Raw genomic sequence first — 22,681 nt, 5'->3', positions numbered from 1 at the left:
ATATATATATATGTCATATATAATACAGACATAATACTTATATATTAATATATACAAATTAAAATTAAAATAATTATTAATTTAAAAATAATAAAATTTCAAAATAAATCTAAAATAATATATCATATTTACGTATATATGTATGTCATGTATAATACATACATAATACTTATATATTAATATATACAAATTAAAATTAAAATAATTATTTATTTAAAAAAAATGTAATATAAAAATAATAAAATTCTACTGCATAACCCTAATTAATTCAATCGCGCGCAGCCCCGCCCCCTCCGTTCTCCTCTCTTCTTTCTTGCTCTTTTCGTCTTTATTTCTTCTTCTTCCTTTGTCTCCTGGTTCGTCTTCTTCTTCTTCGTCGTCGTCGTCTTCTTCTTCGTGTTTTTCTTCACTGACGGGCTATCCTCCGCCCTACACCCCCGAACCTCGCACCGCCTCACTGTCTTCGGCCGTCGACCGCGCTCCACCGCTGCCTGCAGACGTCCTCAAACGCGAACCCTAGGTTTTCCTGTAAGTTTGGATATGGGATTAATTCTGTTTTTTTTTATTATTATTTTCTGCCTAGTTAGGCTTTTTTTATTTTTAATTTTTGTTCGTAATGTTAGATTTAGGGCTTAAATTGTTACATAGATGATGAGAGATTTTGTAATTATATGGTTCGTCTTGACACTACTTGATAATTAGATCCATTCCTTTTGTACCTTACTTTGTGGATGAGAAATAGTCTTTTCCAGAAAGAAATTATTCCTGCATTTTTATCCAGTGAAAGAAAATTATATAATTATGAAATCTTGATCTTCTTTCACTGGATAAAAATGTAGCTTATGATTTCACTGGAACTAATTTTACATAATTATGAAATCTTGACTAGACATGATCGGGTGGAATTAGCCAAAACTGTACCTTATGTTTCTCATCAAATCATAACCTCCACAAATCATTTGTCAACTTAAATAAAATACCTGGATCTATGGCAGTCTTGCATGATTTCTTCTACAAATTTAATTAGCAGAACCAAATGCTTTATGCATTCACATCTACCGATTGTTGTCTGCTGTTCTTTTTATGCTTGGATAAATGAAGTGTTTGAGTTGGCTTTGAGGTTTAATCGGGTTGGCATACCCCAAGAACTGGTGTAGCATGCATGTGAGCTTAATTATGTAAAATTAGTTCCGAGCATCGAAGAAGAATGCATGTTGAATTTCATAATTTTGTAAGTGGAAAGTTTGTTTATGGCATGTCAACTTGTTCCTGAAGCACGTGATTAGCATAAACTTTATTTTTACAGGTAAAATTTACTATATAGTTGGTGGAGGCAGAACACATATATAAGTTTATATATATGTCTGTGTATTGTTTGTATGAATTAATATTGCAATCAGAAAAGGAGAGGGTTGGGTAAATCAACCACAAGAATTACTTGGAATATAAGGTTTGGGGACCACCTCCAAATTTAAATCCAACTGCCACCACATCAATTGCTTTCTTCTTCAAACCTTCTAGGAGCTTTTGTATATATGTATATATATGTGTGTGTAAGAAGATAGTGGTGCATTCTGCTGTAGTTCATGTTCCATGCTGATAAAGCAGAACAACTACCAAAAGCCTAGTCTAAATATACCATCATCATTGATATGTATAATATTGTTTGTGTTTTCTCTGATACTCGTTACTGCTTTTATAAAGTGTTCTACTGATTCTTCGATCTACTCATATGCATTATGGATGACATGAGGCATCTTTGAAATTGAATAGGTGTGTGATACCCGCCATTGAGGGACAACATACTTTTGGGCAGAAGTCTAAGCGTCGATCCAAGCTTGCTGCATAATAGTAAGTTATTCATGCATCCATAGTATATCACATTACTTGTATAGTTTTTATGATATGAACATTCGAATTATAGTGCTGATATTGATATTTTTAGTTCAATACTACTATTTTCGGTGGTTATATAAGCCGAGGCAGGTTACTATTAAGAACCAACCTGAAATAAGTTATCTTAGGGTCTGAAAATTATTTACATGGCACGCTATTAAAGTGGTACTTATATATTGATCCACATTACAAAATGTGTTTAATTAAGTGCATACGATTTATGTTAATGGGATTATAAAAAATCTTCAAACTTTTTCTTTCTTAGATGGACAAGAGTTGGATTGACGAATCGAACCATACTTCGTCTATTTATTTGGATGGTGTGATACAATTCTTAAACTATGCTTTTCGTGGGAGGGGCATAGACTCGGTTGTATATTGCCCATGTAGGACTTGTTTAAACCGTGCCACTAATACTCATAGGGAGATATTGCTTCATTGCATTAGGTATGGGTTTGACCCGTTTTACAGGGTGTGGACTAGCCATGGTGAAGTTATGGGTGAAACATCAACTAGCACGGAAGACAGGCTTAGGTCAACACTGTGGGAAGATGACCTAGATATGCTAATGCGCGATTATGCTATGCCTGACCACCTGGGTGAAGGGATCAATGAAGGCAACACTGCAAACAATGTAGGTGACGACCATAGAGATGACAACAACAGTCGGTGGAGGCAAATGCTTGAAGACATGCAAAATGATCTTATCCCAGGGTGTAAGAAGATTAGCAAGCTTTCATTTATTGCACGTCTGTTGCATTTGAAGGTTCTATGTCAGTGGTCTAACCGCTCTGTCGACCTACTATTAGAGTTGTAGCGAGATGCCCTACCAGATGTTGTGATCTTGCCGAAGAATTACTACGAGGCAAACAAAATAACAAAGAAGTTGGGGTTCAATTATAAGAGTAGAGATGATTGCATTAATAACTGTATGTTGTTCACAGGAGATGATGTAGAACTCAAATCTTGTGTGATTTGTGGGGCTAGTAGGTTCGTTGACGGCAACCCCATTAAGGCAGGAAAAAAGATGAGGTACTTTCCGTTAGTGCCCCATTTACAGAGATGGTTTTTATCTTCGAAAACTGCAGCTTCCATGCGCTGGCATGTTGAAGGCCGTGTCAACGATGGACTGTTACGCCATCCGGCTGATAGTGCAGCATGGAAGAACTTCAATCATCGTCACCCGTCATTTGCCAGTGACATACACAATGTACGTCTAGGGTTGGCCACTGATGGGTTTAATCCTTTCGGAAACATGAGTGTGAGCTACAGCATTTGGCCAGTAGTTCTTGTCATTTACAATCTACCACCATGGTTATGTATGAAACAACCATTATTCATCCTATCTACAATTATTGATGGTCCGAAGGGACCCGAGGATCGCATTGATGTTTTTCTTCAGCCTCTGGTTGCTGAGTTGAAAGAATTATGGAGTACGGGGGTTAGAACATATGATGCAGTAAGTAAGGAAAATTTTCAAATGCGGGCCGCTTTAATGTGGACCATTAGTGACTTCCCAGGGTATGCCATGTTATCTGGCTGGCCAACACAGGGGGCAAACGCATGCCCTAATTGCGGTATGAGAACACATTTGGCATACTTAAAAAATGGTCATAAATTCTGCTATTGTGGACACCGGCAATACCTGCCCGACGGTCACAGAATGCGTCTGGATCGACAGTCATTTGATGGAACGATGGACTTTGCAGCACCTACGACACGCATAACTTGTACAGAACTGGAAGAGCAAATACGCGATGTGCCAACTACATATGTGAAAGATGATTTGATTACACAACACTTGGCACATGATCTAGAAAACGGCGTCGCTATGAGCATGAAGAAGTGTTAGGGTGGAAAAAGAAGAGTATATTCTTTGAATTACCATACTGGGCTGAGAATGATATACGACACAACCTTGATGTGATGCACATTGAAAAAAATGTTTGTGAGAATGTCCTTCACACTTTTCTAGGCACGAAGGGCAAAACAAAGGACAACCTTAATACAGGAAAGGATTTACAGTTGTTGAATATAAGAACTTCTTTGCATCCTATTCCAAGACCGAATGGTGGTTTTTATTTACCTGCAGCCGCTTACACCATGAGTTCCTCTGAAAAGAAAATATTTCTATCGGTCTTGAAAAATCTAAGACCCCCCGATGGTTTCAGTAGCAATTTGTCCCGTAGGGTGAGAGTGGAGCAACTAAGCATTTGGGGATTGAAGAGCCACGATTGTCATGTTCTAATGCAGAAGATTCTTGCTATTTCCCTCCGCCGGTACACCTTGTATTTTTTTTATCATTTCTCGAATATGATCATTGTGTGCTTGTACAACTTCAGATCAAATGTTGTATTTGTTCTCCTTCTTTATGGCACTACCGAGAGACGTAGTTCTTGTATTGATAGAATTGTGTCTTCAATTCGATGTGCTCACCCAACAACTCAGTTCGTCAGTTGGAGAAGTTACAGGAAAGGGTAGCTTTGACTCTCTGCCATCTAGAGAAGTTATTTCCTCCGTCATTTTTTGACGTGATAGAGCATCTCCCAATTCACTTGGCGGAAGAGGCAATGATTGCCGGACCTGTGCATTATAGGTGGATGTATCCTATTGAACGGTATTTAGCTACTCTTAAGAGGTATGTACGCAACCGTGCACAGCCAGAGGGGTCCATTGCATGCGGATACCTCTCGGAGGAGTGTATGTCATTTTGTTCAAGGTATCTTGGTGATGTCGAGACAAAAGAGAACCGAGGCCCGCGACATGATGACCAGGGGTGCACAACTGGCCGTGGTGTTGGTGGGATGCGTTGTAACCTTGATTTTATCTCCTTGCAACAAATTCACGGGTACATATTAGGCAATTCGGAAGCTATTGAGCCAACAAGAAGGTACTTTTATTTACTCTACGAAAATATTCCTATTGTGCGCATAGTGAATACATAGATTAACTTCAACCATCTACTACTAGGACTCATCTTAAAAGCATAAGAAGGACACGGCCATGTGCAAGTCCCCGGGAAGTGCAACGGATCCATACAGAACAATTTCCAGTCTGGTTTCAAAATTATGTCCGTGTTCATTTTCACTCCATTCTCACTTTGATAAATAAAACCTATCAAGTATGCGTAAACATAAATTATTTGTGCGATTAGGTAGAAGAACCAACACACATTGTCAAGGGGACGGTTATTGATTATATGAAGACATTAGCACGCGGACCCAACCGTCATGCAACAAGGTACACTTCGTGCATAGTTGGAGGTTTGCGCTTTAGAGTCAAGTCAATAGATGACGGGAAAAAGACTAGGTGTGCCGGAGTGATGCTAAATGCGGATACTATGAGTTTTGCAAGTGCAAGAGACGTTAACCCATGTTCAGGCACCGTTGCATATTACGGTATGGTAACCGACATTATAGAGTTGCCGTACAACAACGAGAATAAACACCTTCTATTCAAATGCGATTGGGTGGACCCATAGAGGGGCGTGAAAGAAGACGAATTTAGGTACAAGTTAATAAACTTCTCGCATTTGATGTACTCAAAAAATCTTCCCACGGATGAACCATTTTGTTTAGCTACACAAGCAAGACAAGTTTGGTACATCGATGATCCAATTGATGGAGCATGGAGTGTCGTTGTGCCAATGGTAAAGAGAGATAACTACGATGTTTACACGATGATCGATGACAGATTCAATAATAGGTTCCCCTTAGATGAGGGTATTGTTCTCGGGAATCCCGTGACTATTGGGTGAGAGAGGGCGTAGAAGGTACGATAGTAGAATGAGAGCAGCTAGGGAATGTATCCGTTGGTATACAAAGCCACCTTGGCGAGTCCTCGGACGAGGAGACCGATGGGGCTCCAATTTAGCGGATATGAGTCGGTGTAGTAATTGGCTTCACTTTTGGGTTCTCAAATACTTTTTGACTTTTGGAACAGATGAACGGACTTGGCAAGTGGAAACATTACTATAGTAGTCTTTACTTACAGCAGACGATTTTGAATTAAATAAGGTAAATATAATCATTCACACTTAATATATTCTCGGCCTAGTAAGTGTTGTTCCTATGAAATAGTTATCTTATCATACTACATTTGTTGTTGAAAGCATATTGTTTCTAATTTATTTATACATTCTTGCATTTATGTTGCTAACAGGATATTTGAATTCTTTCCTTTTAGGTAATGGCAAGAACCAACCGTGAAAGACAATCTGTATTGCAAGAGGTTGGAGGTTCACCACTCCGACGGGTCACAAGAGCCCTAGCACGTAGCAGCCCCAAGACAACCAATCACCCGGAGGTTAGTGCACCCTCTCCACCAAAGCAAGTTGGTCCTAAACGGATGACGACTAGACGCAAGGGTGCCCATGTCTCACCTCTTTTGGACCGCTTAAAATCAATTACAGAAGAGTGGGAGAGAGAGCGGGATGCTCGGACAGCAGCAAGGGCAGATGCATCCTCCATTCGACGTCCTTTATTGCAGGATTCACAGGAGCCAGAGCAGGTAATATTGATTGTTATATACGCCTATAAATTCCTTGTCTTGCTACAATTATACATCGAAACTCCTAACACCACATGAGTAAAATATTGCAGACGGTGATCGGCGATGTGATTGATGATGATACGATAGGCCCTACGCAGGGGATGGAAACAACTGGCCCCATTACATTGGGAATAAACTATGCACCGGTGGCTGAAATCGAAGAACCTCCGGAAATGGATGATGATGATCTCACCCAGAGGGATGAACCAGCTGAGACGGAAGGTAGCATATTACAATATATATGTATTCCATTACTCACTAACTAGGTAAGTGTTGAAGCATAGTAATACTAACATAATATTCAAATATATTCGTAAATCCAATAACAGAAACTAAGAGGGGGCGGGGAGCGGCCAAGATGCCTCGTGAATGGGGTGGGGACACCCCAATGACTGTGTTTATGGCCAGGGATGGCAGAAGCATCATCGGACCAGATGTGAAGGATTACAAAAGTGGAGTTGGAGTCATCGCCAGAAATGGGATGCGTCTTCCATTACGGTATTCGAGTTTCCAAGCAATTCCCGAACAACTGCGGCAAGGTCCATGGATTGAGATATGTGTAAGTTTTATAGAATGAAGATGAGAAACCCTTATATTAAACCTCTGTTTACTGTACATGCTTCCTTGAGTAGATCAAGCTTACATATTAACACTTTATATTATTTTAAGACAATTATGGGCTTCCGGATTCGGCAGAGAAGGTCGTTATGGCTGACCTGAAGGATGTCTGGTGCCATTGGAAATGCATCATAAAGTCCACATACTTCGCACCACACCAGAATGACGATGAAGCATTGAAGAAAGTCCCCACCGATCGGAATGCCGCTGAAGAATGGCCGTTGCTTGTCCAATATTGGAAGGATGAGAAGGTTAAGGCAAGTTACATCTCTTCCTTCATCTTATTATGCTCTTACCATGCTACCTAGGCAACTTTAATTCATATGGGTCGATGTTCGCAGGATATTGCAAGGAGAAATACCAATAACTTCATCAAAAGAAAGTTTCCGCACAGGACTGGCCGGAAACCATTCACAGCGTTGGCGGATGAGGTCCTTCATTCTCTTGTTTGTGCAATAATTTAGTCCACAGCTATGGCTCCCCAGTTCTTATGTGTAAGTGAAGTTAACTACCGGTTTCTTATTTGGCTAATTCTTAGATAAAGGCAACAGGGAAAGAGCCTGATAATTTGGAAATTTGGATGTCGTCTCGCACGAATGGACGTGGTGGTGATGATGAGATGACTGATGATATTTTGGTATGTAAACCTATCTCACCTTTTGTTGAATGGAATTGTAGTACTTCCCGTCCTTCATCTTTGTATTTGTTTGAAATTTTGTAGGCTTATTTGAATGATGAACTTAATAAAATTCCTGTTGATAAAAGAACCCCGGCGGCTCGTGAGGCTTTGTACTGCCGTGCACTCGGGGGGAAAAGGAATAAAAAAATAGCTGTTGATAGTGCTACCAGCTCTACCTACCCCCGGAGTCATTTGACTGGAGGGCCCGATTGTCCTGATCTCCGAAAGCTTGCTGAGGACTATCAGCAAGGCCTTGTTGAGATTAGAGAATTTATGTCTGAATTTAGGAGTGTCTGTGCTGAGATGTCTGAAATTAGAATCATCCATGCTGAGATGTCTGCTTTGTTGAATTCTTCCCCGCGTGCCTCCATACGGGGCCCTATAAGAATGCATATCTCGTGTATTAATTAGTTTTGCATTGTACCATTTGGGGCGAGTCATGTTGTTTCATACTCACCTGTTTTGCAGTGTTCTAGCCGCACAGATGGAAGGTCAGAGACCCCGGGGACTGATGTCCTTACGCCGTTGACAGTTAGTAATTTTTCGTTGCTAATTTTATTTGTATTTGTTAACTGAATCACCCTTTAGATAATAACATCCACTACTAATACATCACCACCACCTTCGAGAACATGCATGTAGATTATATGATTGACATTTGATAACGTTTTTCATGTAGATCGGGGTATCGTATTCTTCTCATATCTCGTGGTTTCGAAAAACGCGTTGTTGGTGAGGGGATGTTGCTATCCGACCCTAACCCAGGTTTGTTGTCAACCTAGTTATATTATCTATATGAAATCGGTTTTGATTGCAACCATTTTGAGTAAAGCATATTCTATGGTTATTAGTTAGTCAAAATACTAATACATGATATGGTGACAATGCAATTTATATGAAACTGTAATTGGGTGGTTGTTTGCTCTGTATGACCTTGTTGGGTAGCATATAAAATTATAATTAAATATTTTTGTAGGCTGTTGGGTAAATTGATTTTTTTCCCCAAACCACTTTGATTTTTTATGTAACTTATGTGTTAGGTATTTGGATACATTAACAGTACTCAATTAATTGTTGTTTTTAAATTGGTACATGTTTAAGTTGGTTGTTTAAACAAACAGCTTTTCACATGTATCAAATAAATTGATCACGTTGCTGGTTGTTTTATACTTGTGGGGTTGTACAGATGTTGGTCCGGATGTCATCAAGATTGCATCCATGCTATAATTATAGTTATACTAATCTATATTTTACAATTTTGATTACGCTGTTGTATGGATGGTTAAATTAGGAGATCATCTCTGACCTTTTCTCTTACGTATGCTATAATGTTTTAGTTAATATCTTTAATATTATATATTGATTATATAAAACGTGAGTCTTATTTTCTTTCCGATGATTTGCACATCTTTATATGTCCATAGGTGACACTGTTGACATAGTAAGGGTTTTTGTTACATCTGCTACTGTTCCAAAGGCTGCGCTTATTCTACGGACAACCTCTGGAGCACAAAAACTCGGTGAGGTTGTCCGCGCCGAGCCAATCGACTGGACATTTAAAGATGTACGCAACCACATTTACAAGATTTTCTATTGGATTACAACTTAACCATCTCACAAATAAATTCTTATATAATTTTGCACAATGCTGGCAACTTGTTCGTCGCCCGTAACTACGGTGTACGGCCACTTTGATGGTGCATGGGGCGTTGCAGCATGGCACGTGATTCTACGATGATTGACGTTTGTTTGTGGATTGATGCTAACTGAGTCCTTTATGTTGGTTGAACTTGCTGTCCCTGCTACATTTTGTGTGTTTGTTGCTACGCTTTTCCATATATGTTAGGCTATATTGTGAAATATTTATGTTTCTACACAGTGCGTACTTGCTACAACTTATGGTGATACAGAATTGCCGTAATATTTTCATATTTTGTAATGTCATTTGGCAGTATTTTCTCACATCGTAGAGGTTTCTCGGTCTCGAAACCATTTTTTTTAGGTTATTATTGAAAAAATAAGGAAACCTTTTTCGATACAATAAATTGGTCGTTACAAATACTGGTATAAAAAATATTAACTAGGTTTCTGAAAACCAACTATTGTAACGAATTACTACCGTAATAAAATCCGTTACAAGTGGATAAGCGTTTATTGTAACGATTCTTTTATAATGGTAAATGACCGCTACAAATAAATCGAAAGTACAATGATAGCGTTACAAACACTGTTACAATAAATGCGTTGACCACCCATTTTTTGTTGCGGAAAAAGTCGGTACAGAGACTTTTTGTAACTCGAGTATATGCACCGGTCAAAATCCGGTACAAAATCGTTACAAATAGCTTTTTGTACCAAAAAATGGCCATTTGTAGTTCAATTTGGCTAAATATGTATCAAATGTATTGGGGGAATGTAATTTTATTCTTAATTATATTATACACTCCTTTAGGCCTCTCAAAATAATAATAATAATAATAATAATAATAAAACCTACTATTTTGAAATAATTATTTATCTTCAAATATTAAGTGAAATTTTGGTAACCCGTAAGATCTGTCAACAATATCTAATGGTATTGTAACTAATTTCTTAACAATTTTTTTAAAAAATAAAAAATAAAAGATTAGGTGAGCAAAACTTACTATTGGACTCGTTGGATATTACAATTATCAATTTTAATTAAAATTAATTTAGTTTAGTCTTATGGTAACCGACAAGGACTGAACATGTCCGTATTGGATGACTCGGAGAGTAATTGAGGAGGAAAAAATAAACTTTATTTCTCGATTCTTTCCCTCTATAAAATTATTATAATATATATAAATATATATACGGGATAAACAAATATCACTAATTTATTATCAAATATTAACTCAATCATATATTATTATATATTTCATTATTAACTATCCCATAAATCAAAATATATATCAAACTTTATTATATAATCACCAAATTAATATAGGATTATTCTCCATAAATATCATAATTAAGTTCTAACACCCTTCCTTAATTATGATATTCCGCCGAAGTCATCCTAAGCATTTTCCTCAATTTCACAAATGATTCACTACCAAAAAGTTGAAATTTAGCTACAAAAAAATTTCATAGCAAAATGTAATAATTCATAGCAAAAGCATTTTTGCGACGAAACTCATTTCGTCACTTATACCGCGTTACTAAAGGTCTTTGGCGACAAATATGAGTTTCATATCAAAAAAAAAAGTTTTTTGCAATGAAAATTAAGAAAAGAGAGATAGCTATGAAAATATGATTTCGTAGCTAAAGCTCTTCTGCTATAAAATTAAAATTTATAACAAAAGAGTTTTAGCACAAAATATCTATGATTTTTTTAACCAAATGATTTTTAACTATGAAAAATAATTTTGTAGCTAAAACCTTTTTACTATGAAAACAAAATTGTCTAGTAAAAAAATTTTAGCGACCAAATTAATTTTTTAGTATATAATTTATTTTTATGATGAAATTAATTTTTGTACTAAATGACATATTTTAAATACATAAATATTTCGTAGCTAAATATATTGTAGCTAATTAGATACTTTTTTTGTAGTGATTCATGCTTCAATGGCTTTGTAAAAATATCGGCAACTTGATCTTCAGATTTACAAAACCTCAATTCAATCTTCCTTTCATTCACGACGTCCCTCAAGAAATGGTAATGAATGTCTATGTGTTTGCTTCTCCCATGCACTATAGGATTTTTGGCCAAATTAATTGCTAAAATAATATGAACTTGCAACTGTATAGGACCTTCAACTGGAATGCCAGTTTGATCCAACACATTTCTCAGCCAAATAGCTTGACAAACACTCATGGACGTAGCAACATACTCAGATTCACAAGTTGATAGTGCCACAATAGACTACTATTTCGAAGATCAGGAAATAACAGTAGAACCATAAAAAATTTTCCGGAAGTACTCTTTTGATCCTCAAGATCTCTTCCCCAATCGCTATCGGATAATCCAATAAGAGAGTTTCTAGAAAATGAATAAAAAAGACCATAATCATTAGTGCCCTTTAAATACCTCAAAATCCTTTTAGCAACTTGAAACTGCATTGACGTGGAGATTCGATGAACCTGCTAATTAGCCAAACACCATAGGTAATATCCGACCTCAAACATGTGAGATATCGTAAGCTTCCAACAATTTGATTGAAATATGTCGCATCGACGGCAGACTCATCTTCACTTTTCATCAACCTAGTGTCAACCTCCACTGGAGTTCGTGCAACATTACAATCTTGCATGTTAAACCTTTCTAATATTTCAGAAAGGTACTTCGGTTGTGCAACAAAGAACCCACAAGTTCTTTGAGTAATTTTGATGACAAGAAAGTATGACATCAAGCCCATCTCGGTCATATCAAACTCGCGCTTTATGGATAGTTTAAAATCTTCAATCATGTGAGGATTTTTTCCTGCAAAAATAAGATTGTCAGCATATTACACAACACCAGCTTATCTCCAGTGGGAGTGGCTTTGACATAAAGACCATGTTCACTTGGACATCTTTGAAATCCAATTTTGGAGAAGAATAAATTAATCCGCATAGTCCCTGCTTGTGAGGCTTGTTTGAGTTCATACAAGGCCTTTTTCAATTTATACACCTTGTGCTCACTTCTATGCGATTGAAATCCGGGAGGTTGCTTCACATAAATCTCTTCTTGATGTGGGTCGTCCAAAATGTGAATTTTACATCCATTTGATGTATATTCCAACAATTTTGCGCAACTAAGGCTATCAACAACCTTATCTTCTCCGTTCAAGCTAGAGACGCAAATACTTCTTGAAAGTCGAGTTTGGGCCTTTGTTCATAGCCTTTCGCCACAAGCCTCATTTTATACCTCTCTAATTCTCCATTTTCCTTTAACTTCCTTTTAAACCCACTCGACATCAATGGGTTTGCAATTATATGAAGAATTCACAAGCTCCCAAGTATGATTTTTCTGGATAGAATTCAATTTCTCCTCCATAGTTTTCACCCATTTGGTATCTTTCATTGCATCGTCAACCGAGGTAGTGTCGTAATCTGCATACATAGTCATATCCACAATTTCTCCATCATTAGAAATGACATCATGAGGTTGCCTCATAGTCACGTAGTGTGACTAGAAGTTGTCACTGACGCCTTAGCCTTTCATCAGAAGACTTGGCTTCTGTCGGCCTTTCATTGAAAGTATTGGCTTGTGTAGTTTATTTAGCCATACTATAAATTCCACATTGAGAAGCACTGTCAAATAATTCAGCAGGTTGGCTTTGAGTGAAGGCAAACTCCAACTCCATATTTCATCCTCCACAAAAATAACATCTCTACTGATGCTGACTTTATTTGTTATTGGGTTAAAAACTTTGTATCCACCATGCGCATAACCCACAAAGATGGCCTTTTCTCCATAATCATCAAGCTTTGTTTGAGTGACCGCCGGAATGTGTACGTAGACCACAGAACCAGATACTCTCGAATGTTGAACTTTAGGTTTGATTTTGCACTATGCTACCACTAGCCTCAAGTTACGAAAAACTTTTGTTGGGAACTGATTCAACAAATACACCAAACAAACAACAGCTTCTCCCCAAAAAGAATTTGGCAAGTCTTTGGCTTTCAACATGCTTCTCGACATATCTAAGATGGTTCTATTTTTTTGCTCCGCAACTCTATTATGTTGAGGAGTGTGAGGTGGAGTTATCTGATGCTCAATTCCATGATCCTCTAGAAAACTCTTGAACTCAGAAGAGATATATTCAACGCCACCATTCGTTCGCAACCTTTTTATAGAAAAACCACTATGTTTTTCTACATGAGCTTTAAATTTCATAAAGCTTATGAACACTGCAGATTTCTTAGGTAGCAAATAAACCTAAATCTTTCGAGAAAAATCGTCAATAAATTTCAAGAAGTACATATTGTTGCCATGAGATTCAACACTCATCGAGCCACAAACATCGGAGTGAACAAAAAGGCCCAGTATGTGATTCGCTCGCCAATTATTCTCAGCTTTGAATGGTAACCTACTTTGCTTTCCTGAAATGCATGCTTCACACACTTGATTGGGGTGATCGATCTTTGGCAAGCCTTTCACCATATTCCTTTGAGCAAGCATTTTCAAGTTTTGAAAATTCAAGTGACCAAAGAAAATGCCATAACCAAGACTCATATTTCACCATTGCAATAAAACATGTATACACATGGCTAGGAATATCAACATGAAACATACAATTCTTTGTTAAAGTAGTCTTCAAAATAAGTGTACCTTTCTATCGAGAATCGACAAATCACGTCCTTTAGAATGCATTTCATATCCTTTCTCCAATAATTGACCATGCTTAGGAGATTACTTTTCATAGCAGACACATAGAAGACCTCTGATATGAAACTGTGATCTCCATTCTTTAGCTTAATAAGGATGCATCATTTCCCTATAATTGACACTATGTTGTAATCGGAAAACTTAACTTGGGTTCGGACCGATTCTTCAAGTTCAACAAAAAGCTCATGCCTATTACATATGTGATTTGTTGATCCAATATCTAGAAACCTTGTATTAGAGTTTGGTACTTCATTGGTGGAAATAACTATCAAAAGAGCACCATGATCATCTTGATCGTCATTTTCTTGTGCATAATACGCCTTTTGGTCAATGTCTTTGTATCTGCATTCATTAGAAAAATGACCGAATTTATGACAAGTATAACACTAAATATTTGACTTGTCAAACCTTCCTTTGTTCCAACCACGCCCTCGACCATGATCACTGTAATTTTGTCCTCTTTCACGGGTTGGATTGGAATGATCAAAATTTTCCACACTGCCTCAACTTTTTTGTGTCAATATTGTATGTTGTGGTGACCATCACGGCCACGTCCTTTTCCATGTGAATTGCTACGACTAGTAGCTTCATCACTTTATTTGGTATTAAGCGACACCGAACCTTAGAAAGCTTGTTCAATTGGCTTCTCCAATTGTTTTTCATTAATACACTGCTCATAGGCTTGTGGTGTGCCTAATATTTCATCAACGGTCATTGTCAATAAATCGTGAGCCTTTTCAATGACTACGAAAATATGCTCAAACTTTGCCGTTAAAGTTCACAATATTTTCTCCACCTTGGTTTGTTTACTAAACTCATCTCCACGTGTCTTCATTTGATTAAAGACGACTTACATACTCCGCCACCGGCTCAGATGGTCCCATCTCCAAAGCTCATATTGTTGTCTCAATGTTTGCAACTGCACTTTCGTAACCTTCACATCACCTCTATATGTCGTCAGCAATGTATCACATGCTTGCTTTGATGTGGTGGCTCCAGCAATTTTCTCGAATACTTCATCGGTAATACCTTCATGAATAAGATAGAAGGCTTTTTTTATCTTTTTTTATTCTCTCGATTAGTTGTCTGTTGTGCAGCAGTTGCACCATCCGGTAATGCTGGAATACCCTTTTCAACAATATTCAGTAATTCATGAAAATCGAAAAGCACCGTCATTTGAACGGTCCATCGATTAATTTTTTTTTTCATCGAGAACCGGCACGGATAATGGGATCGAGCCCGTTCATAGCTTTAGCTCTGATACCACTAATACAAAATTAACAAAATATAGAGTAATTGAGGAGGAAAAAATAAACTTTATTTCTCAATTATTTCCCTCTACAAAACTATTACAATATATATAAATATATATAATGGATAAATACAAATATTATTAATATATTATTATCAAATATTCACTCAATCATATACTCCATCTGTCAAGTTAGAAAGTATATATATTTTTATTTTGGGACGTCCAATTATTAAGTAATCATTTCATTAAATATCCCATTTTTTCCACAAATACCTCTATTTTACATCACATCATTACTTTTATACTAAAAAAATAAAAGCAAAAATATTATTTTACTACTTTTATCTATCCACTATAATTTAAATACTATTATTTCTTAATGGCGAAGCTAAAACTAATTATATGACGGATACTTTGATTTAATATTTGGTGAGATATCATTCAAGCAAAACGGCCAACAAACGTTAATTCAACAAATGTCATATAAATCTAAATACATGTATTTATGTAATACAGTCATTCGTATGAAGGCGTATTTTTAAACTGTTGATGAACAGTAAAGATGGTGGCAGTAAAATTTTGCCGTACGTATTAAACAGACGTTGACTCCCGACTTCTTCTTCTTCTGCAAAAGTCATACTCCTCTTGATTCACACCGTCTTCGTTTTTTTGTGGTTTCAGGCAATGTCCTTGTGCTGCGTGGAATTGCCAAAAACAGAACTCTAAACACAATTTCTAGTCCTGTAGACGGATGGGATGGTAGCCTCTTTCAAAGGTTAATTGGGAGGCGATTCTGTGTGGATTTACCGGCGAGGGATTGGAGCTGGACTCCCCTCGCTTTGGATTGGTAATTGTTTTTAATTCTTTCTTTTCCCGAAATGAACAACATTTTTTTGTTCAATCATTTTTTTTTTTTGTCGTTGTCTTGTGTTTTCTAATTTGTGTATAAACTGCAGGTGCGAATTCCCCCATGATTTATGCTAATGGTGAGCAATAACTTGGGGGATTTTTTTTTTTGGTACTGTTGAAGCTTGGAGAGGGTTTTAGAATTTTGGTTGTGATTGGGAGTGTTTTTTAGATTGATCAATTGGATTGTGTTTGATTTTGAAAAAATATAGTGTAATTCAGTTTAAGTTTTCTGGTGAACTGGAAATGGTTGCTAGGAGAAGTGGGGGAGGTGCATCACCCTTCTTGTTGGTATTATTGGCTTTTATTTTCTTCCTCGGGACGTATAATTTGCTGACTTTGGTGATGAACAAGGCTAGTAGTGGTGGTATAGGGGATTTGAGTGAACCGATTATTAGTAGGCATGAGGTCGGCCGAGGGGGTGGTCCGAAATATCATGTTGTGTTGACAGCCACGGATGGACCTTATAGCCAATGGCAATGTCGGGTTATGTACTATTGGTACAAGAAAATGAGAGACGTGCCGGGGTCAGATATGGGAGGGTTTACACGGGTTTTGCATTCAGGAAATGCTGATAGTTTGATGGAGGAGATCCCTACTATGGTTGTGGATCCTCTTCCGGAAGGGCTCGATCGGGTAAGGACTGACGACTGTTTTATATGTGATGGCTTTGTTTGTAGATATGTTGGAGATATGAGTTTACCTTTAGGATGGTTTTAAGAGATGAAAATGTAGTTTGTTTGTATGTATTTGTGATCATTGAAGTTAGATTATTCTGATTTGCTGTCAGTAAATTGATCGTGGTGTCGTCTTTTGCATGACAATTGATATATATATATATATTTACTTGGTGCTGTGCAACAGGGCTATGTTGTTTTAAATAGGCCTTGGGCGTTTGTGCAGTGGCTGGAGAAAGCTACAATTGAGGAAGAGTATGTTTAATTCGACCACTTCCTGGGCATTAGTTCTGGTTGCATAATCTAATTCTTGGTTGGGTTGGGTTGGGTTGGGTTAACCGATGCAGATACATACTTATGGCTGAGCCTGATCACATCTTTGTTAATCCATTGCCGAATTTGGCTCAAGGAGATCATCCGGCTGCAGTCCCCTTTTTTTACATCAAGCCATCTGATAATGAGAAAATCGTGAGGAAATACTATCCTGAAGAGAAAGGTCCTGTGACCGATATCGATCCAATTGGAAATTCCCCTGTAATTATCAAGAAGGTATGGTCTTCGATTCCTAATATATGTCTGATTGATTTCCACAATTGCCTTTAAAGATATCAATTAATGTCGATGTGGTACCAAACTACCTAACCTATCTAGACAAGTGTTGTGCATCAGTGTAGTCTATACAGTGCCAAACTGCCTAACCTAAACATGCCAAAATTCCAAACCTAGAAAACCATATGTTGATAGAGTAAATCTTACTGAGGTGAAAAGTGGTTTTATGCAAAATCAGATTTTGGTGGTTTTGTAATTTGTACAATACAGTTTTGGAGAACTGCTCAAGAAATTTCATATCCTCAGCCGTGAATTCTTGCAACTATCATGCATGGTCTTAATTGTATCTCACACTTTGTTCATTCCATGACGAATCTTGTTGCTGCAGTCAATTATGGAGAAGATTGCACCTACATGGATGAATGTGTCCTTAAGGATGAAAGATGATCCTGAGACTGATAAGGCGTTTGGCTGGGTTCTAGAAATGTATTGAATTTCTTTTGTAGATTCTCTATATACGATGGAAATTTGAGAAAATTGGCATATATTTTATCGTTACATTTCTCCATAATCTCAATTCATTTTAGGTATGGCTATGCAATTGCATCTGCATTGCATGGAGTACGGCACATTCTCCGCAAGGATTTCATGCTACAGGTATGAATGGTTCTTGTAACAGCCTATTTACGTTTACTACAATGTTGTTTTCTCAAATCATCAATGCTCAATGCCAATGAACTTTTGGTTTAGCCTCCATGGGATACAGAAGTAGGCAAGAAGTTCATCCTTCATTATACATACGGATGCGATTACACCATGAAGGTATGAAGACACTTATAATCAAAATGCTGTGATTCGAGTATTCTTCTCTACTAGTACTTTACATTTTTCCCTATACAAAGATTTTGTATGTCGTGCTTTTACTAACAGTAAATAAACAGGGAAAGTTAACTTACGGTCAAGTCGGAGAATGGAGATTCGACAAGAGATCCTACCTTGGTGGTCCTCCCCCAAGAGATATACCATTACCTCCCCCGGGTGTTCCTGAAAGTGTGGTATGTTGTCTAACTACAATCAAATCTAAATTTAGCTTGCTTCTACTTTCTAGATGAAATTTCCGAGCGTTTAAATGTACCTACAGGTGAGGCTTGTCAAAGCTGTGAATGAGGCAAGCGAAAACATCCCCGGCTGGGACACATTGTAGATACGGATATCATATGCATGCATACACTCACCCGTACCTTTTGATCATTTGCGAACCAAGCTTTGATGTGTGTGTGCGACTTAATTTGTCGAGAAACTCCTTTTTTATCCCCAGCCAGGCTTAATTATATACAAAAATACAATTTAGAAAAAAATAGTAATAATAAAAATCCCTTGTTGTTGTATTAAGCTCCCTTTGAGAACTCTACATATGGAAAACAACAATTTTTAGTGCAAATATGTTCCTGTATGAATTCGACTCTTATTTGTGTGCGTATTTATTTATGTTATGTGGAGAACAAATTGAATTTTTAGTCCTGCATTAATAGAACACACTCTTCTTGTTGGTGTTTTGGGCATGCACATTTGATTTTGACATGTTATCAGAGGCAGAAAGTTGTCTGTATGAAGGAAGGATGTTTGATATTGATTGTATTGCCGGCCTCCTTTGTACAAGTTGTTGTTGGTCGACCCCATTTTCTTGGCGGCTTTGACGAAGCTCGGTTGCTCCTCTGATCGCTGCAGGATTTCTTGCGGCCAATCCTTCAGTTTCGCATCTTCGACTAATGCTCGTATTTTAACGTGGGCACAACTGCAGCATTTTTAGGCAGCTTATACACTGAACCATATATAGAGGCTGTCTATTCTTATCCTGCATGGTGCAGGTGAGGGCCAGGGGAAGCCATCAATTCAACTCTATGTATTACATAAACTATTGTGTTTCAATTTTCTTTTTTATGTAAATAATATATGTATGCCCACGTCATTCTTGAGAGGCTTTTTTAGCATGGATCATTCTACACGCTGTAAACGATCATTACTAAGAACGGTTTGTACGCACATATACTCTTGAAGAAAATTATGTTATATAAAATTGCAAATCCAAATTATACAAAGTAATACTAGCTCCCTCGTCTCTAAAACCGTAATTAGTGAATAATTAAAAAATATATTAGTAAAAATAATTATCAATTAAAATTAAAATAATTATATATTATAATTAAGAAAAATTATAAATTTAAAAATGAGAAAAAAAGTAAATAAGGTAGAATAGAAGAAAGTATAAATAATTAACAAATAAGGTAGAATAAAGAGAATATTATATAAATAATAAAAAGTCAATTGTTTAGCAATGTAATTAAAAATAAATAAATAAATCATATAAATAAGCACTTTATACATTGATAATATTAAAACATTCGTTATACATTGATGTTGGGGTATAAACCCAAGTTTCACATCGGAAGTTGTGAAAAAAATTTCACACCTTATAAGTCCCAAGTGAACTTCACTAGAACGAGATCTTTTGGAGAATATCCAAAAACAAATTCGTGCGGGCTTAGCTCGGAAAATATCATACTAGTGTTGATTTGACCCAGTCCCAATAGTTGGTATCAGAGCAAGGTTAAAAGCTGAACGCGGGCTGAATTTGCAATCCTAGTTGCAAAGAGAAATTGGTAAAATTTGCCCCAATCGGTATGGCTAACCCTTGAACTTCTATGTGTTAGATAATACTTGGGTATTCGTGATTGTTAATACATGATTAATTGTGTGACACAACTATCACGTAACTGGCTGCTCCAAGAGCGAGTAAGTAGCTGACCACTGATAGTTAGTGAATTCTTGTCCGACATACTTGGTTATATGTGTTGGCTATTACGTACCAAGCTGCTCCTAAAAGGAGTAGGTAGTTGACCTCTAATAGCCACCTTATGTGACCGTGTGAATTATTCATTAATATGTCGCCTGTGTCCTCTTTCAATATTGCACCATTCGATGGAAAAATTGATTTTCGATTTGGCAACAAAAAATGAAAGGACTTTTAGTAACTCAAAAAGTTTCCAAAGCAATTGATGGTGATTATAATGCGTTAATGAATGATGAAAGAAAGGTTGAAATAGATGAATGTGTTTATTCTCTGATTATCTTGAACTTATCTGATTCTGTGATTAGAAAGGTAGGAAAACTTGATTCTACGAAAGAGTTATGGGAAAGATTAGAAGAGCTTTACATGGAAAAATCTTTGCCAAACAAACTGTTTTTACTTGAAAATTTTTTCCGTTTTAAACTTGATCTGAATTGAAATATTGATGAAAATTTAGATGTTTTTACAAAGTTAGTTCAAGATATAAAACAAACAGGCGATAAGAATATTGATGAATATGCCCCTATTGTTCTTATGAATGCAATTCCTGACTCTTACTCAGATGTTAAGTCTGCTATCAAATATGGCAGAGATAGTATAAATCTTGAAACTGTCATGAATGGATTAAAAAGCAAAGAACTTGACTTGCATACAAATAAGAATCATAAACATGCTAGTGATGAAGTGATGTTTGCCAATGGTAGGTCACAAGTTAGAAAAAACACAAAAAACCAAAAGAATAGGGGAAAGAGCAATGAGAGATCTAGGTCTATGTTTAGGCCTAAGAACAGAAAGTGTTACAACTGTGGGGAACCCAACCATTATGCTAAGCAATGTCCGCATCCTAAGAACTTTAGATACCAACAAAATGAGCATGCTAATATGACTATAGGAAATGAATATATTGGAGATGTTTTCATGGTTAAAGGAAATTGTACTGCTATTAATACTACATGTGCTAATGAGTGGTTACTTGATTCTGCGTGTACCTTTCATATGTCTTCTTTGAAAAACTTGTTTTCAAACTATAGATCTATTTCGCATGCTAGTGTTTCAATGGCAAATGAAAAATTTTGTAAAGTTGTTGGTATAGGTGATGTTTGTCTAAAGTTTGACTCTGGCTATGTGTTAACCTTAAGGAATGTTAGTCATGTTCCTGATTTGTGCAATGACTTGATTTCATGTGCTGCACTAGATGAAAGTGGATTAATAGAAAAACGGGAAAATGGCGTTATGAAAGTCTTAAAAGGTTCATTTGTTGCGTTTAAGGCTGTTAGACAAAATAATTTATACGTTGCTTATGTTGAACCAAATTAAATGCCATATGTGAATTCTGTTGTTAATGATAAAACTGAATTGTGGCATAGAAGATTAGGTCACCTTAGTGATAAAGGTCTTGAAATCTTAAAGAAAAATGGATTTCTTGAAAATGATAAGATTACTACTGTGCCTTTTTGTGACTCATGCGTTTATGTAACCAACATAGGGTAAAATTTGATTTGTCCCATGCTCCTAAAGTGCCTAAATGTAAAGATGTGCTTGAGTATTTGCATGATGATGTGTGGGGTCCAGCTCATGTTCCTACTGAAGGTGGGAGTCGTTATTTTCTGTCAGTAATTGATGAATTTTCACGAAAAGTTTGGATTTTCCTATTAGAACAAAAATCAGATGTTTTTGAAATTTTTCAAGCATGGAAAAAGTTGAGTAATAATCATTTTTGGTCCCATTCAATATCAAAATTATCAATTTTGGTCCTATTCAAAAAAAATTATCAATTTTATCACTCAAATGAAAATTTATCAATTTTAGTCCCAAAATGGATGACTGGGACTGAACACGGCCGTGTTGGCTTGAACACGGCCATGTTGGATGACTCAGAAGGTGACTGGGCGTCCCAGGCAGCCAACACGGCCGTGTTGATTACTCTGCACTTCTGAACACGGCCGTGTTCCTGCCTGTGTTCTGAACACAGCCATGTTCCTACCCATGTTCCTACCCATGTTCTCAACACAGTCATGTTCTAACTCATGTTCCTGCCCATGTTCTCAACACAGCCATGTTCTAGGCTAAGTTCACGACCATGTTTTCAATATAAATATAATTAATAGATAATTAAAAATGTATTAGTAAAAATAATTATCATATAATATAAATAATTATAAATTAAGATTAAAATAACTCATTAGTTTAATTAAAATTAAAATTAAATTAAAAAATAGTGTGTAATTATTTTCCAAAAAAAGGAAAGTGACATGAGATGTGGGACGGATATAAACGGCAATGTGGACATGGTAAGTGGGATGGAGGGAGTATCATTAAAAAATATATATTAATATATTATTATTTTTATATATTTTAAAAATAT

At 36.7% G+C, this 22,681-nt stretch overlaps 2 protein-coding genes across 4 annotated transcripts; both read left to right on the top strand.

The window, feature by feature from the left end:
• The first annotated feature begins 287 nt into the window (after nucleotides 1-287).
• On the top strand, nucleotides 288-9,629 carry LOC127253811 (uncharacterized). 3 transcript variants are annotated; one of them, XM_051278585.1, is made up of 11 exons: nucleotides 288-528; nucleotides 1,774-1,851; nucleotides 6,082-6,405; nucleotides 6,498-6,669; nucleotides 6,777-7,006; nucleotides 7,149-7,322; nucleotides 7,407-7,496; nucleotides 7,604-7,702; nucleotides 8,213-8,275; nucleotides 8,424-8,509; nucleotides 9,169-9,629. In XM_051278585.1, the coding sequence occupies exons 3-10, from the start codon at nucleotides 6,085-6,087 to the stop codon at nucleotides 8,478-8,480; spliced, it is 1,206 nt and encodes a 401-aa protein (XP_051134542.1). In that variant the 5' UTR covers nucleotides 288-528; nucleotides 1,774-1,851; nucleotides 6,082-6,084; the 3' UTR covers nucleotides 8,481-8,509; nucleotides 9,169-9,629. The 3 variants fall into 3 exon arrangements, 1 of the variants encoding a protein (XP_051134542.1); XR_007839342.1 differs by lacking the exon at nucleotides 9,169-9,629 and having other exon boundaries at nucleotides 7,787-8,275; nucleotides 8,424-8,470; XR_007839343.1 differs by lacking the exons at nucleotides 288-528; nucleotides 1,774-1,851; nucleotides 9,169-9,629 and having other exon boundaries at nucleotides 6,150-6,201; nucleotides 6,308-6,405; nucleotides 7,787-8,275; nucleotides 8,424-8,470.
• Nucleotides 9,630-15,957: 6,328 nt separating this feature from the next.
• On the top strand, nucleotides 15,958-19,030 carry LOC127253812 (hydroxyproline O-arabinosyltransferase NOD3-like). Its single transcript, XM_051278586.1, has 9 exons — nucleotides 15,958-16,183; nucleotides 16,293-16,878; nucleotides 17,107-17,174; nucleotides 17,267-17,468; nucleotides 17,857-17,954; nucleotides 18,056-18,125; nucleotides 18,219-18,290; nucleotides 18,410-18,523; nucleotides 18,610-19,030. The coding sequence occupies exons 2-9, from the start codon at nucleotides 16,489-16,491 to the stop codon at nucleotides 18,670-18,672; spliced, it is 1,077 nt and encodes a 358-aa protein (XP_051134543.1). The 5' UTR covers nucleotides 15,958-16,183; nucleotides 16,293-16,488; the 3' UTR covers nucleotides 18,673-19,030.
• Nucleotides 19,031-22,681: the final 3,651 nt, after the last annotated feature.

Source organism: Andrographis paniculata, unplaced genomic scaffold (genome assembly GCF_009805555.1).
Source record: "Andrographis paniculata isolate CXL003 unplaced genomic scaffold, ASM980555v1 Contig51END, whole genome shotgun sequence".
NCBI classification, from domain to species: Eukaryota; Viridiplantae; Streptophyta; class Magnoliopsida; order Lamiales; family Acanthaceae; genus Andrographis; species Andrographis paniculata.
This window is presented reverse-complemented; position numbering and strand designations above follow the sequence as displayed.

What these genes read in the sequence shown, in the direction of transcription:
- LOC127253811 (XM_051278585.1), top strand. Translation starts at nt 6,085, where the DNA reads ATGGCAAGAACCAACCGTGAAAGACAATCTGTATTGCAAGAGGTTGGA. An exon ending in AGATGACTGATGATATTTTG is followed by an intron (nt 7,703 to 8,212) that starts GTATGTAAACCT and finishes CCTGTTTTGCAG; the next exon opens with TGTTCTAGCCGCACAGATGG. An exon ending in ATGTCCTTACGCCGTTGACA is followed by an intron (nt 8,276 to 8,423) that starts GTTAGTAATTTT and finishes TTTTTCATGTAG; the next exon opens with ATCGGGGTATCGTATTCTTC.
- LOC127253812 (XM_051278586.1), top strand. Translation starts at nt 16,489, where the DNA reads ATGGTTGCTAGGAGAAGTGGGGGAGGTGCATCACCCTTCTTGTTGGTA. An exon ending in TTCCGGAAGGGCTCGATCGG is followed by an intron (nt 16,879 to 17,106) that starts GTAAGGACTGAC and finishes GCTGTGCAACAG; the next exon opens with GGCTATGTTGTTTTAAATAG. An exon ending in AAAGCTACAATTGAGGAAGA is followed by an intron (nt 17,175 to 17,266) that starts GTATGTTTAATT and finishes TAACCGATGCAG; the next exon opens with ATACATACTTATGGCTGAGC.